Source organism: Athene cunicularia, assembly GCF_003259725.1.
Source record: "Athene cunicularia isolate RWA chromosome 1 unlocalized genomic scaffold, athCun1 chr1_part2, whole genome shotgun sequence".
NCBI lineage: Eukaryota > Metazoa > Chordata > Aves > Strigiformes > Strigidae > Athene > Athene cunicularia.
Window position 1 is genome coordinate 66,646,852 of NW_020799092.1, and position 17,234 is coordinate 66,664,085.

Consider the following 17,234-nt stretch of genomic DNA (forward strand, 5'->3'; position numbering starts at 1 on the left):
TAATTCTAATGCACTCACTGTTTACATATTGTTTTTCATCAACAAAAATGAAACTGAGAAGGAAAAAAACTTTAAAAGTATTAGAAACATGACTACTATTTTACCTTTTTTAACTGAAGCATTTTAATAAATTTCTCTTTACAAAGAGATTCTACACTGATTATATTAATTACTTTGAAGTTAATTATGTTGCAGAAATGCATGCCTGTGCAGAATCTGTATGAGAATCCTGGATTGACAATTATACACAAGCATCGCTTTAAATACAGACTTAATTTTTGTGTTTAATTATTTAACTATATCACCAAAAATCAGCTAATATTCATACTGTATCTCTCTGTAACATAAGCACTATAAAATAAAGAATGGATTTCCAAACTGTTATATGTATATTGAAAAAAAAAAAATTTATGCTGCAATCCAACTCCTTATCTTTCAAGTGAAAAGAGCTTGCTAGGTCTGTTCTTCCTAGCATCACTGGCAGTAATAAATAGATTGTGAGATTTGATCACAAACAGTAATGAGAATCAAGACACTAATTCCTATACAACAAACGGTTACTTTATGATAATGTGTATAGTAGTGAATATCGGTACAAGTAGTTCTGACTTCTCTCAGCTCAGGCCACTCATTCCCATCTCTAAGCTGTGTTAGTTATCGGTCATGTAGCAAATTGGATCTGAGAACTAATTCCACTGAAGAGGAAAATAACCCTGCAAAAATAACTTATTGAACTATGTCCTTTAACTGATCTGACAGTGCAACACTGTTTCCATAAAGATTAAGTCCTTTAAAATAGCTAAAATTCATCTGAAAAGACTCAGCTCATTGATTTTTAAAAACATCAGGCATGACAGTCTAAAATAACACCATTTTCTACACTGAAACCACGTATTCCACAATTTTCTTTTAGTTTCTTTTTTGGTGGAGTTTCTATGATTAATTCCTATTAGTTCCACAGTCTGCTATTAACAGTTGTTCATTACTCTTATTTTTTAGTTAAATTAGGAAGTTACCATGAACATGAAAGTCTAACTTCAGATAGACAGTTTTAGGAACATTATTACAGACAGCTACAATGGCAGCAGCACTGTCTGGTCTGGTTAGTTCATATAGCCATTATAAAACTTGCTTCATTTACCTCTCATTTTGCCAAAATTGAGTCACTGAAATTCATTCCCCAAACTATTAAGTAACACTGCCCAGTATTTCAAAGAAATGGGCCAACTATTTTTAGGAACAGGGAAGATCTTATTCTACACAAGGTGACTATGAGCAGTCTAGCAAATACTACTTGGCCTGACATTTTTCAGAAACACCAAGATCCCAGTGCATGGATATGAGCAAAGCTCTGATCACCTCCTACCTACTCACTGCCCAAACTCTTAAGAAATACAGGAAGCTGTCAGCAAAAGGAACAACCCAGACCAACCTCAAGCACTTAGGAAATAATGGAAATTAATTGATAAGGTTAAGAAACACATTTCTATCTACCGTCCTTCCTAGGGTTCTCAGAGCCATCATCTTCTTCATGTGCATAATATTATACGGAGTAGTTTGGATGTCTTCAGCACAGACACAAAGTCTACACCAGCTTCTACAGATTTCCTCTTAAAAGACAATGGAGGGAAATGTATTTCTGATATTGATGTTAATGTCTAAAGAATAAAATTTCCCTCCACAATTGGAGATTCCAGGAAATTGGCACTGTTTAAAAAAACAGGACCTAATGTGTCTGAGTATGCTTAGCTTGTACTAATTAGAATGTTAACAGGCACATATGTAATTTAAGATCTACTTGAACAGTCTTCAGACGAACACTGGTTTGTTATTGTTTTGTCTTTTTTTTTCCATGGGCTCAGCAAGACCCTCAAACTGTTGCAGTAATCAAATAATGAAATCTAGCCTATATATTTGCATATATATTTGTTTGCACTTCCACAGTGACTGATTTATCTAGTGTCTTTTTTCTTAAAACTTAATTATGAAGGTTTTGTACAAAGAAATATGGTTTGGGGAAAAAATAAAAGAATTCAGATAAACTAGTTACTACAGAAGTACAAATGATCTTGGGCAGAAACCCAGGATGAAGCTTTAAACTTTCTGAAGACAGTATAGGGAAGACTTTTATTTTCTGCATCCTCCTAGCTAGCATTGCAGTTATTCAGACCACCTCTTCTTGATGACAGAGATGGAAAAGAGTTTGCCTGGGGCTTTAGATCTTTACAGGCAGGATCTAACTGGAGATCAATGGTCAAAAGTCTTATCTTTTCACTGTGAAGCACACACAACATTCCTTCCATTATTCTCTTTTCATTTGCTCCAGGTTCCTAAAGGTTCTTTTACCAAAGCCTTCCTGTATTTATTTTTAAAAAAAAAATAAAAATCACTCAGAGGCCTCTGAATTCTACTGCTGCATCTCTAAATCCCTTCCACTTCAAGACAACATGAGCATAAAAGGTTTCTACTAATATTAATCAGGACACAATCAAAACATTATTATAACTTTTAGGACCCAGAGAAGTATCAACAAAATGCAGCATATCTCATATCCGAAGAGGTATACACGTGTGCTTAAATATGCCCTTTACAGGAGGAATGTCCCATTAAAATTATACTCATAAGCATTATATATGTTATTAACCATAGCACAAATGCTGTATTTGTGTCTATGCATTTGGTATTGCTTACAGTCAAATGAAAATAAACATATTTAGGAAAGCATAAGCATTTTAGCATAAGAAAGCAAAATAGCAAGGAAAAACTTACATGTTTTGATAGGTTGGGACTCTTTGAGTCAACATCGTAACTTAAAAAAAAAAAAAAAATAAAAGGAAAGTTATATCTGAGTTTCCAGATGACAGATCTGAGGACAATGTAAAGAAACAAAAAAATCAAACAATTCTTTCACCTATTTCAATGTATAAAATTTATGCACACACAGAAATGCGAATAAAAGTGTCACCAGTAAAGAAGGCAAATTGAATCATTACAAATTACAAGATTATGGAAAACTTTAGAAACATGTTTGTAAACAAAGGAATGACTATAGAAATCACTAACATGAGGTTATTTTTAAATAACAAAAAGTAATTGCATACTGTTGGGTGAAATTGAACAAAAAAACATAACTCTCAATTTGACATGAAGGCTAGCTACACAACTAAAACAGAATTGCTTCACTGGCAAAATCAGTAACAAATCATGAAATATAAACAGAAAGGGGTCTGAGACATTGGTGGCTGTACAGTTTAGGAAGGGGCTCATGCTAATTTATCAGAAAACCAGAAAACAGAGATATAATCACTGCTTTCTTTTTGTTGCAAAAAATATGAATCATATGAGGAGTTTCTGTCTTTCAAAAATAACACTGTGTCCAACAGTAGTACACAATTTTGCTGAGGAGTTTAAAAAAAAGAAGCTTTCTAAAGATGTTTCTTTCCTTGTCTAAATTGGAGTTTTAATCCATGAGTAGATATACAAGATTCTCATTTTTAAGTCCGAGTTCTACAATATTTCATTTCTCATCACCATTATTATAGGGCTCTAAAGTAAATTCACAGACTATGGCTATATGGTCACTTGCAGACAAACATTAAAATGAGTTATTCAGCTTTGAATTCCAGATAGATTTATGCCAAGTAATCCAGAAGAGCAGCAGAAAGCAGTCAGATCTTTCTGATAAGTACAGAGTATGTTTGATATTTACAGGTTTTTTGTAAATAAACAAACAGAAGTCCATTTCTCCAAGTACATGAAGAATCAAACAGAAGACTGCATTTTCCTTTCCAGGTTCAAGTCCTTTTCAGATAGTACTTATCCAGAAGTTCTTCAAAGACTTTCCTTTCTTTGCCTAGACTGAACCTAGTTTTCTCTTGGTTCATTTCTTTTGCTCTTCTCTTCTATTATACTGCCTCCTCCCTGTAACATACACGCATCCTATGAGGAGTAAAAGGCTACCAAATCAAGGCTCTTACACAGCCCCAACTGTGTCTTTCTTTCAGTAATTCTTTACCCACACTTGGAGAAGAATCCTTTGTTTCAAAGTTATTAGCTCTTACTTACTATTTTAAATAGCAAGCAACAGTTACACTCAGCAGATTTAATGACATTAAACCCAATTTGTAAAATGAAAAATGAAGTCTGCACCAGGCTTCCATGGTGAAGAAGAAATAATTTGTACCTAGCCATCTAGAAGCATCCCGTAATCTATCTTGGCAATGACTATTTCCTTTCACTCCATGAAATGATTGAAGTCCAGATGGAAACAGCTAGCTGCTATCCGTGTACTGAACACATTGGAACCTTTTTCCTCACTCATCCCTCCAGCACTTCTTGTTAACTTCAGAAGCATTCTGACATGCTATAAAAGACATTTACAGCTAAAGAAAAGTTAGACATGGGGGCTTTTTTTGTTTTCATGATACAGGAAATAGTGCCATTCAAAAGCATTTCAGTACACCCTGCTGGCAGCTTAAAACAGAATCAGCAAAATTACATGTAACTTTAACTTTGCTAACATACACCTATCAGGCATCATACTTTTTCTTCCACTGCTATGGGAAATATGATCACTAATGTGATCACTGCCCTATTTATTTCATGCCCTGCTTAATGTACAGATTGATTTGCATTCCATAAACAGAGGGGGGAAAAATTTTTTTTAAATGAAGACTGTCAGAGTCACTTCAAGACCAAAGCCTTGAAGATTTAAAAAATGGCTTTACCATGAACTTGCTAGGAGATTTTAGGCAAATTATGAAGTTTTTCTTCATCTGTTTTGCTGTCTACAAGACAGAAATGTAATAAATGCTCTTTCTATATCAAGGCAAACTTGCAACATAACTTTAAATTGGGAAGTAATAATACTGCAACTTACCACTACTGTACTCAACACCTGAGTAGGATTTGTCACAGTTCCATAAAGCATGTCAGGAGACCTCAATGTTTAGGATTAGAAAGTAGAGGAAGACAGACTACACTGTCCTGATATATTTATTCGGTAAGTAACTTAACAGATAATGCTCCTAAATCTTTCTCAACAACAAATAAACTAAAAGAAATACACATGAAGCCAGAAATATGAGGAACACAAAATAAGAATTGACAAAACTCAAGCTAAAGTACATCTTGTAAAGGAAGCAAAAAGAAATAAGGAATGGGTTCTTCAACTAAAAAGGACATGTAAAGAACAATTGTGGCCACTATACATACTAAGTGAATGGCTTTCCCTTAAATATCTATGAGGGTTATTCAAGTGCTTTCTCATAGAGCAAGGTTAGGAAGAATTGCTAGTAAAAAAGAGGTTGAGAATTAAAAGAACAAGACAAGCTTGATTATCACAAAGACTGAAATAGTAAGAATAATACAAAATATAACAGATGACATGCAAGCTGACCTGGTAACTGGACTCAATTCTATTTTCCAAAGAATAGAGTTAAAATCAAATCAATTTCAAGAGTGGAGTGAAATGAGTACTTCTGGAATAATGTTAAAAGCCTTCTACTTCTAAAACAACTGCTTTCATTTTAAAATCTTAAAGTTTCTTATAGTTAGATGCATACTGGCATTTATTTTAGTAAAAATTTTAGCTCTGTACTACTTGTACAATATTTTATTTCCGGACAGTATGTCACTACATGTTTTACTGGCTATGCTGCAAGAGTATTTTAATATTTTGACATCCTTAGCTTTCTAACTGTTTGCTAAAAGTAATGATTATGAGCATGATTGTATTTTGACTGGTTCTTAAAACTTGGTCATTATTATGTTACACTTTTATTTCTGAGGAAGCAATGCTAAATCAATCACGTTTATTAATGTATTCCACATCAACAGATATTAATCTCTTTTCAAGTTAATTTTATGCTGAACAAAACTTAATATGTTTACAGAGGCTACAATATTAGAGTCAAAGATTGTTAACTTACAAATCAAATCGTAGATTCTCTCTTTCTTCAAAGAAGTAGTCCATTATAAATTTTCTTACAAAATCTGGATTTAAAGTATTATCAATTACTTCTGTTCTTCCAAACTGTAAAAGAAAAGTGTAAGTTTAAGCCACATGATATAATAAAATATAATTAAGTAGACTGCCAACACCAGCAATATATGAGATATAAGAGACCCTGTAAAAATTTCTCTTAAACAGATACCATGAAAGAAAATGACTGTGTTCACATGACTAGATCAGTTATCTGTGGATAAAGGTAGACTGGCAGAACACCTCATATTTCAATACAAAGAATGGTGCACATCCTGTATTGTATGATCTAAACTTTATAAACATCAGCTTCCACATCCAATCAGAATCCACAAAAGTTGTAGAAGAAATTCAGTAACACAAAAATCCACCATTTCCTCAAAAAAACAAAACCAACAAGCAAATGCTTGCATATATTGCTTATTTCAGAGAGCTTTAAATGTTAGGGAATGTAGTAATTTCATTAGAATTGTGTAATTTTTGCATTATGCAGCTCCTATTTCACCTCAGTTCAGCTCCCTTTTCATCTTTGCTCTCCCTGAGCTTTCTGCAAAATGCCTTGCCTTTTCTTTCTTGGTGTTTACAGGAAAAGCCTCGGTTCTCGTCAAACTGAAAATATTTTCATTTAGAAAAAAACCCCAAACTTTTGATTGACTTCAGTTTGTATACATCCCAGATATAAATGACTGATCATATCAGTGTGATAATTTTGTTCTTGTTTTAACTGTTCAAGATACTCAGAAAACAAACCAAAAAAGAACGAGTTATTATTGAAATGAGTATTTCATTTTGTCCTACATATTGAGCGTATCAAGACACATCTGAATATAGCCTACTGAAAAGCTTTTTGACAGATCATTAAGGAGTCCTCAAAACTGCAATTTGGGACTAGAGACTTTAGAATGAGTCAAAGACTGCCAACCTCTTCATTGACAAGACTTAACTAAATCAATAAATACAGATAAAGAAAGAATAAACCTTCTTGTAACTGAAAGTTTTTGAGATGTATTTCTTAAAAATGTTTACACATCATGGATGTGAATCTAACCACTGTAAACTGTACAGAGCCCTCAGCCTCCAACAGGAGCATCCCTATCCCAGCCCCTGGCATACTTAACATATGTGGTATAAAAGGACAGAGCCTACTCCACTGTCTCTTCCTCTCAAAACTAAACAATTTCCTTGCATTGCTTGATTTTTATTAAAATAAAATGGTAAAGAACTCCAGCCACATTCTTTGTGTGCTTTAAAGAAACTCCATTACTGTCAGCAACTCTTTTTTCTCCTTTGAATGACTGTGCATGCATGCATGCATTCAAACTGCAGGGGACAGAGTCCCAGCACTGTTCACTCACACAGGTCATCTGGAGAAGTGGGCCTGTATCTAAGAGGATGAGTGCTTTGCAAAAAAGCAACTATACATCCGAAGGTTTCAGGTACAATAAAATGTTCAACAAAACTTAACACGTTTTTAAGACACAACTCTATAAAGTCTCAGGAAAAGGAAAAATCCTCAGAAGTGACACAGTGGTGATTTGTGTCTTTACAGAGTGGGCTAGAATCCTTTTAGGTACCTTCACTTTCACTATGCTGTGAGATGTTCAATTGGGACAGTTTTATTTCGAGGTCTCCATATCTAGCACTTCCTATAAAATACAAAGAATCAAAACTATCTTCCCAATGAATGACACCATCCCCATATAAAAAGGCAAAGAATTTTTAGCGTTTAGTGTCAATTAGCATAGTCCTTTGCCAAGATCTTACATCCTTTCTTAAAACCTAGGTGGAGTGATTTCCTGGTCTCATAGGAACCTTGATATCCCTTGCAAGAAGGCTTCTGAACATGTCCTAAGGCACAACTTGTTCAGAAAGTAAGTTTACTCATTAGCAATCACTGTATTTCTTCAGCTCTCCTAAGCCAAAGCAACAGCTATAAGGGAGTAAGCATTATACAGACATGGGCAGGAGAAATCTCCAGAAACTCTCCAGAATTATGAAGATACTGGATATTCAAAATCCCTGAGCCTCTTGGGAGGACTAGCAAGTCCTTGGGAGGACTAGAAAGAGAAAAGAACATGAACAAATAGTTTGATCCTTACTGTTTGTTTTGGATGGAAAAAGTCAGTCTCTTGAGAAATGATTTAAGGTATTCTCTGAAACACTGGGATAAAGTTGACAGAGTGCTGTAAAAAACACTCTCTTGAACCAACATCGTGACTACCATGGCCAAGGATTAATCAATGAGAAATGACAGCAGTGGTTAGAAAGTTGGCATTTCTATGGGAATAAATATGGCTGGAATACTTAACTGGGCTAACAGGCGTTTCTTTCCCCTCTGAACAGTAGTGTTCAAATTTTACCTACATTCAAAGTCTCCAATCAGTTTCCAGGTCAAATAAATCTCAATGTTTAGAAATTAAATCTTCCACTGTCAGCTGCATGCTTTGTAACATTCAACAATATGGGAGCCATGAAAAACTGAAAGCTGGATGGCTGATAAAATGAAATATGTAGCAATATCTAAGCATTTAGTACTGTTTGAAGGTATGCACAGAAAATGAGAAAGTAGTCTCTGACACAAGGCAGTAAACAGCCGTTCATCAGACCAGAGCTGAGAAATGAAAACAATGTGGTCATAAGGACCATTCATTTTGCAGTTCTCCACAGGAATACCTCTCATCTGCATATTTTTTTCCTCTCAAGTGTCCTGCTTCTTCCATTTGCACTCTTACAGCAAGCTGTCCAAATTCTCTCAAAAAATAGAATCAGCTGCATAAAGAGGAGATTTACCCTTAGTACTGAAACGTGATAAACACTGACCTATTCCAGAAGCAAACAAGTCTGGGCCTTCAAAAAGAAGATCCAAGGATTACTGCATTGTAACTGATAAAGCTACCAGAGACACAACAAGTAAAGACGACATTAAGTTCTGGTAGTCCTTCATGCTATGTCCAGCAGAATCAGACAGACATACACAAAGATATCCATGAAAATATCTCCCAGCCTATGCAGATTCTTGTCGCAAATTGTCCTATGAGACTCCTTAATCACCAGGCAGGAAAAGAAAGGTTACTGAAGTTCTTTAAATCCTCAGATTAGGACAAGCTTGAAGGAGAGTAGGAGGATCTTCAATCATGTAGGACCTACACTTCCATATACATGGAAGACACAGAACAAAGAACACAGGGACATGCAGCCTAACAAAGTTTACTTTCTGCTGCCAAAGTTATCATCTAAATGGAAAGGCGCAAACTCAAAATAACTAATCTCAGAGGACAACTTGTCAAAAGAGTTCATTTAGAGGCACTAATACCCATCCTGGTAAACCTCTGGCTTGACATCTTCATAAACAGATCATTTTCTGATCCTTCTTGAAACTGCAAAGGCAGTCAACACAACAGGAGGATATACTTGACTTCGGAAAAGCCATTCAGAGGAAAATAAAATTAATGGCTAAGGAGAACAGGCAAGAATCATAGAATACTTGAGGTTGGAAGCAACCTCAGGAGATGGTCCAGTTCCACCTTCCTGCCTATAAGCAGGATCAGTTACAGTAGATTGCCCGTCAGGTTTTGAGTATGTCCAAGGATAGAGACTCCACAACCTCTCTGGGCAACCTATGCCAGTATAAGATCACCTTCACAGTAAAAAGGTTTTTTTCTTATGTTTAAATAGAATTTTCTGTATTTCAATTTGTACCCACTGACTCATGTCCTTCCACTGGATAGAGCTGAGAATAGTCCATCTCTGCCTTCTTTACTGCCTCATATCAGGTGTTTATAAACATGGATAAAATGTAAGTCTTCTCCAGGCTGAACAATCCCAGATCTCTCAGCCTCTCCTCATATGAAAGATGCTCCAATCCCTTTAAAATCTTAGTGGCCCTTTGCCAGACCCACTCTAGTAGATCCGTTTTTTTCTCATACAGGGGAGCTCAGCACTGGACACAGCACTCTGACTATGGTCTCACTGGTGCTGAAGGCAAGGATCCCCCCCTTGACCTGTTGGCAACACTGTCCCTAATGCAGCACAGGACATTGGGCTTGCACACTCAAAAACCCTCACCATTTCACTCAGAGGGAAGATACTAAGGGACTGGGGGCGCTATGTCTACAAATGCATGAAAAAGCAAGATACAGACACATAGCCAGGTAAAAAAAAAGCACTGTTTCCCTTTGTTCCTACATACCATAAAATGATTGTGACTGAGGGGGATACAGACACTCACCTCAGACAAAAAACCCATCTTATTTATACAGTCTTGTGGACTCTCTCACAAAGTTCAACAAAGACAAATTCAAAGTCCTGTACCAGTACTGGAGACTGAGTGGTGGAGTATAAGCTGTGCAGAAAAGGTCCTGGTGCAGCCAAGACAGTTAACAACACATAGGGTAGTATTAGGGTCAGCACAACCTGCAGATCAAAGGCAACAATTATCCCCCTCTATTCAACACATGTGGGGCTCCACCTGGAAAACTGGGTACAGTTTGGGGCTCTAAATACAACTGAATCAACAGCCTGGAGGCAATTCAGTTAAATGGACCCTAAAAAACTTAATCAATCAGCAGTCTGGAGCACACAACTTGAAGAAAAGCTGATGGAACTCAATTTATTCAGCTTGTAGAAGAGGTTTAGGGAAGATCTATTTCCACTACCATCCTCCACTACCTAAACAGCATTATAGAAGACAGGGCCGGACAGAAAGCACAACAAAAGGACAAGATGCGATAGTCAAAAGTTGCAACAAGAGAAATTACGAAGGGATAAAGGGAAACACTCTTCCAGAATGAGTAAGCACTCTATTGACTTGCCCAGAGAGTTGTTCAGTCTCTGCCATTAGAGAATTTCAAACCTTAGCTGGGAAAGGCCCTGAGCAACCTTGCCTAACTTTGAAGATGGCTTTGCATGGATCTGGAGGATGAACTAGACATAGGAAAAGATTAGGATGCTGGATAGCACAAAGGTTCCTTTCACCTAAATTATTCCATGACTATGTCGCATTTCATATCTCAGGTTTTTAAGTTTTATCATTCCATTAGAAATAGAACGATGTATGAATTTGAATGAAAAGTTACTTCAAAAGGAAAAAAAAAAAGTTATAGAATGGCAGCTAAATGTCATTTTTAATTTTTTAAAACAGTAAAATATCATAAATTTTTAAGTACTTTTCATCCCTTCAAATCTGAATTTTTTTCCGTAAACAATAGTTCACTTTACACTATAACCATACTACACTTGGGAAATCTTTCAGACTTGATTTAAAATGTATGACAGAAGTGTATCAGTAAAAGAAGAGAAATATGCAATATGCTGATGATTAACTCCCACTGAGACCAGAAAAGGCCAAGAGAATTCCCGCTACACCACCACCTTTATCTCTCATTAGTTATACTGAAATTATTACAAAACTCAAGAGACTGAATTCAGTGGCACTGCTAAATTTTCTTTAAATTATTTTAAATTACTTTTTTTTAATTGAGGCTTCAGTTTTTTGGTCTGTTTACTTTTTTCCAAGGCCTACACAAATGATTCCTTCACATTAAACTAATATAACTATTTAACTGACAAATTACAATTAAAATTTATCTTACAGATGACATTAAAATGCTGGCCTCTAAAAATCACCAGTCCACACTTTTCAGCTAAACAAAGCATTACCTTTTAAAATCTGTTTTCCCATTTACCTATAGCCTTTTTTAAGCAGAACAGGTTATTTCTATAATCCAGTCATTTATGACTAATAAAATAGTTGCTAATTAATTAGTTCTCCACACAGCCTAGTTTCCCCACTCACAGCTGTGTAAAGCTAAAATATTAACACGGCCAACAAGCAAATACTCTCCTGAATGACATTTCTAAAGGTAACAGAATCAATTTAACTAGTTAAAGTAAAATAAATGTTCAACAAAGGAAATCAAGAACAGAGTCCCTTTTCTGGATTTCCTGAGATGGACAGTCTGTAACCTGATAATGCAAGTTCTCCTGGTAGAAGGGGATTTTTAAAATTTATTTAGTCATTTGAATTTTTATAACATCTCAATCTAGTGATCCAGCCTAAGGTGCTATGAGGTTAATGAAAAATCATAACCTTCATTTTAACATCAGAGTTATAAAAGACTAGCAAGTTGGGTAAATCCAAAATCAAAGACACAAAGCAATTATTGTAACTATGAGGATCTAACACAACCCTCTGCTAATCACCATCTATATGAATTAGTTCTTGTTCCAACTTTATGGTCACGACTGAACTTGAGAATAATATCTAGTAAGCTTCCTTTTCTTGTGTTTTTGTTTTTGTTTGTTTTAATTTGCAGTGTTTTAACACAATTGCAAAGAAGTGTTCCAATAATTAATCACTTCCATTCTGAAAAATAATCTCTTGTTTCTTGCCTGATTTTTATTTCACCTCCTTTTCCATCTTTTGGACCTTTCTATACCTTTGTTATACAGAAATATTTTCCATTATGAAATTTATGTTCTTAGCGTTAATATTTATAGCTGATTACAAGTATCCTTAATTCACTCTTTTATTGGGAATACAATTTGATCTTAAGCTTTTCAGTGTGGCTTATGTTATTTAATCTTTTAATAATTCATTACTTTCATCTCTAGTCTGTCATCTTTTAAACATCTTTCTTGAAATGTCAACAGTCAGAACCTAGTATTCTCTTACAATTCTAGGAAACTAAAAAACGGTTTAAAATATCACTAGGTTCTTGACTTTGATCTAAATGGCTTTTTAAAAGTTATAGGAAGCTCCAGGTAACACTCTCCATTGGAAGCTCACTGCACAAAATGGTGTATGAACACACAACAAAAGACATTCCGCAGAGTTTGTAATCTAGGTTCACTACGTATGAACAGAAACAATAAGAAACTTGAATTGTGGAGAAAGAAATCCAGTGCCAATAAAATGAGTCTGTTATAATAATGATTAATTTTCTCAAATAATCAGAATTATAGAGTCTACAAGGAAACAAACAGAAAATTCACAACTGCCAACTCTAGAAAAAGCATAGTCATAAAATGTTCTGCAGGGTGTTTGTCCCAAAGGAAAATACTAATTATCAGAAAACCCACAACGTTCCTCTAACATCCATAGAAGTACTCATATGAAATCAGTTGTGATGGTTTGACTGGCTAAATGCCAGGTATCCACCAAGTCGCTCTATCACTTCCCCCCCCTTTTCCCCTTGTTTTCTCAATAGGGTAAAGAGGGGAAAGAAGATAAACTAACCCTTGTGGGTGAAACAAAAGCAGTTTTAATATAAGCAAGGCAAAGCAAAAGTCCGCGCGCGGAAGCAAAAGCAAACAGATTTAGTCTCTACTTCCCATGGACAGGCGATGTCGGGCCTTCTCAGGACGCAGGGCTCCAATACGCGTAGTGGTTGCTTCGGAGGACCAAGGGTGACCCCACCCCCTTCCTCCTTTCTCCCAGCTTTATACTGAGCAAACGTCATATGGTATGGAATATCCCTTTGGTCGGTTTGGGTCAGCTGTCCTGGCTGTGTCCCCTCCCAAGATCTTGCCCACCCCGTCCCACTGGGGGAAATATCAGAAAGAGCCTTGGTGCTGTGTAAGCACTGCTCAGCAGTAGCCACAACACCAGGGTGCTATCAACACCCTGCCAGCTCCCGACATAAAACACAGCACCGTGAGGGCTGCTGTAGGGGAAAACCAATTCCAGTTCAGCCAGACCCAGTACATCAGTATACTGCATGTACACAAAGGTGATTTCTACATAATCGTTTTAAACTGATGGTCATACAATCATAAGTATAAGGGCCAGAAACAATTCCTCATTTTTCTGTGCTTTGGAGTTTTTCCACTAACTGTTTCCTTTGAAAGGAAACGTGACTTCCTTGAAAAGATGATATTCTTTTACTCCAGCTGTCTTAATTCCTTCAAAACAGTTGAATCTGCCAGAGAAAGCTTTCCAGTGAACTGAGTATCAAGCAACAGCAAAAGTTATTCTTTCTTCACAGATGGGAGAGTGTAAGCGTCTTCCATACTCTCCATCATTTCCTTCCTTGTACTGAAACTTTTTTAATTAATCTGCTGCAAAGTACATTTCTCTTTCTATCATGTCTCTCTGCTAAAGGATATATAAATTACTGTTGCAAAGAAACTTTATCGGTACTCTAAAAAATCCTAAATCTAAATCCCAATAAATGTCGATTATAAAACACCTAGCCTTTGCCGTTGTCCTTAATGCAGTCTTCAAAATCTACAAATAAGACTCAAAAGCATGTCTTATTATGGTTCAAACAGTAACCAAATTGGTAGATACTGCAGTGAAATACTTTACTAGACACATTATCCACTTTGAACAAAATCAGTCAGATTATCATCAAATCATTTACACAGAAAAACATATTTAAGATCAAGTCCAACTGTAAACCTAACACCATCATGTCCACCACTAAACCATGTCCCTAAGCACCACATTCACACATCTTTTAAATACCTCCAGGGACGGTGACTCAACCTCTTCCCTGGGCAGCCTGTTCCAATACTTGATAACCTTTTCAGTGAATAAATTTTTCCCAGTATCCAGTCAAAACCTCCCCTGGCACAATTTGAGGCCATTTCCTCTCGTCCTATCACTTGTTACTTAGGCGAAGAGACCAACAACCACCTCACTACAACCTCCTTTCAGGTAGGTGTAGAGAGTGATAAGGTCTCCTCTCAGCCTCCTTTTCTCCAGACTAACACCCCCAGTTCCCTCAGCCACTCCTCATAAAACTTGTGCTCCAGACCCTTCACCACACTGCCCTTCTTTGGACATGGTCCGGCACCTCAATGTCTTTCTTGTAGTGAGGGGCCCAAAACTAAACACAGTAATTGAGATGTGATCTCACCAGTCCTGAGTACAGGGGACAATCACTTCCCTGTCTCTGCTGGCCACGCTATTGCTGACACAAGTCAGGATGCCATTGGCCTTCTTGGCCACCTGGGCACACTGCTGGCTCATATCCAGCTGGCTGTCAACCAACACCCCCAGGTCCTTTCCCAACAGGCAGTTTTCCAGCCACTCTTCCCCAAGCCTGTAGCGTTGCATGGGGTTGTTGTGACCCAAGTGCAGGACCCAGCACTTGGCTTTGTTGAACCTCATACAACTGGCCTCAGCCCATCAATCCAGCCCGACCAGATTACTCTATAGAGCCTATCCACCCTCGAGCAGGTGAACACTCCCGCCCAACTTGGTGTCATCTGCAAACTTACTGAGGGTGCACTTGATCCCCTCCTCCAGATCATTGATAAAGATATTAAATGGAACTGGCCTTGATACTGAGTCCTGCACAACATCATTATCTAGTATCTTATGATAGAAGGAGAGAACAGACTCACCTCATGATGAGGACCAGTGAGAGAACAGACTTCCAGACAGGTATACAAATTCAATTTACATCCAATGCATTCTTACAGTAGATGTATCAGAGGCTCAGAGCCTCGCTCCACAGGCAGTTCCTTAACACTTACCACCGGTGCATACTGTTAGTAAAACTGCAGTTGGTTATTTTTTAAACTATCTATTATTTATTTAACATTCACCTTTGAAGTGTTCCCGCTTGTTTTCAGAATTAACACCCTCTTCAAAATTAAGAAATTCATATTCTCTCAATATATTACTTAAGGCTTCTGTAGATAAGTAAGTTATACTTAGTCATATTTCAAATGTGTCCTCACAAAGTAAGGGGAAGTAAATATTTTAAAACCAAAGTTCAGATTCTGATGATATATTTGTTGCCAGTTATATTAATTGAAATACCTGATGCTCACACTGTAAGTGAAAACAGGGAAACTGATTTGAAAAACAACACCCTATTTAATTGAGAATTAAAGATTCTGATTCTTTGCTGAGGATTTAGTGTGCAAGAATAACACTGGGTGAAAACACTGGAATCTGTATCACAGGCAAACAATAGTCAGTGCCCAGAAAATATCTACCCTTCATTAAATGAGGGGTTTGATTTAACTGTTGTATTGAATCCATCTAAATAGCTTAGCCGAAAGGGAAGAAAAGCACACTTCTAGAATAGAGTGCTAGGGAAATTATGGAGATTATGAAATTATATACTGTGTTTATGATCCCCAAGAATTTTCTGCAGTGTTCAAAAAAAAAAAAGTAATTAAGGCAAAAGAAGGAAGAGAACTATGCGTAAAAGGATATGGAACAGAAACAAGGTAAAATATGTTGCCATGACTGAACACCATTCTTTAATGTCTATACATATCATCTGGGGCTTATTATTTGTTTCAGTTTTGTTGTCTCCAAACAGGTCCAGGTGGCTTCCACCTTTACAAGCTAGTAAAATATTAAATAAATGTTTAAATGCCACAAAATCGACCCATGCACAGAATTTTATTGAAAAACACAGTATTAATGCACTGCAGGCAGAAAAAGCACAAAAAAGAAGATAGGAGATTCCCCATCTAATGTACAGAACAACTAATCTGCTACCTAACACATTATTTTATACTACTGGTAGAAATATAATACACCACAACATATAAAATGCAATTCTGACTCAGCCCCTCTATCATGCCACCCTCTGAATTTTGACTGTCATAACAGCTACTAGGAATGAGATTCTTCTCACTGAACTTTACATCTGACATACTCATAAGTGTAGGCTTTTGATCATCACTTGGATGATCATTTCTAAAGAATGATTCATCTGATCTAATTTAGACATCTAAATTAGGTCTGATGAACTGCCCTCAGGATGTTATCTTTCTCCATTAACTATAAATAGTTTAAACAGTCAACTGAGTTGTAAATACCTATAACTAGACCCTCTCCTGATAGACAAGATAGAACTAATTATGTCTCAAAAGAAAACAACATAAGACTTTCTAGCAACCACCCTGTCAAAAGTCTGTTTTAACCCCTGTAGTTCCGAAACTGGCATATGATAGCATAACCACATGCCAAAGTGTATCCCTAGCCAAGATACTCTTTTATCACTGTGAAGATACAATACAAGCAATAACAGTGCACACTGCCTTGTTCAGATGGTTTTGCTTTGGTCAAGGAGATAAAATGGCAGAAGACAATGGCTGGACTAGATGATCTTCAAGGTCTTTTCTAACCTAGATGATTCTGTGAAGACAATACAAAGCTATAAGGTGGTGACACACTTCAACCATTATAAACTTGGACCTGTTAAAATCAAGAGCAGATGGAATGTTTCCATCAACAATCTCCTCAATCACCTCAAAACGAGCACATGGAACATTTTCTAGG

The 17,234-nt window shown here is 36.5% G+C and overlaps 1 protein-coding gene across 1 annotated transcript in view; it reads right to left on the reverse strand.

Moving 5' to 3' along the window:
* CPNE8 (copine 8) overlaps positions 1-17,234 on the reverse strand; it is an 89,816-nt gene that overhangs the window by 63,509 nt on the left and 9,073 nt on the right. Inside the window, exons 3-4 of the mRNA XM_026868559.1 lie at positions 5,931-6,034; positions 2,770-2,809 (exon numbers count right to left, since the gene is read on the reverse strand). Coding sequence (XP_026724360.1) covers positions 2,770-2,809; positions 5,931-5,974 — 84 coding nt within the window. The 5' untranslated portion in view covers positions 5,975-6,034. The remainder of the gene's footprint in view (positions 1-2,769; positions 2,810-5,930; positions 6,035-17,234) is intronic.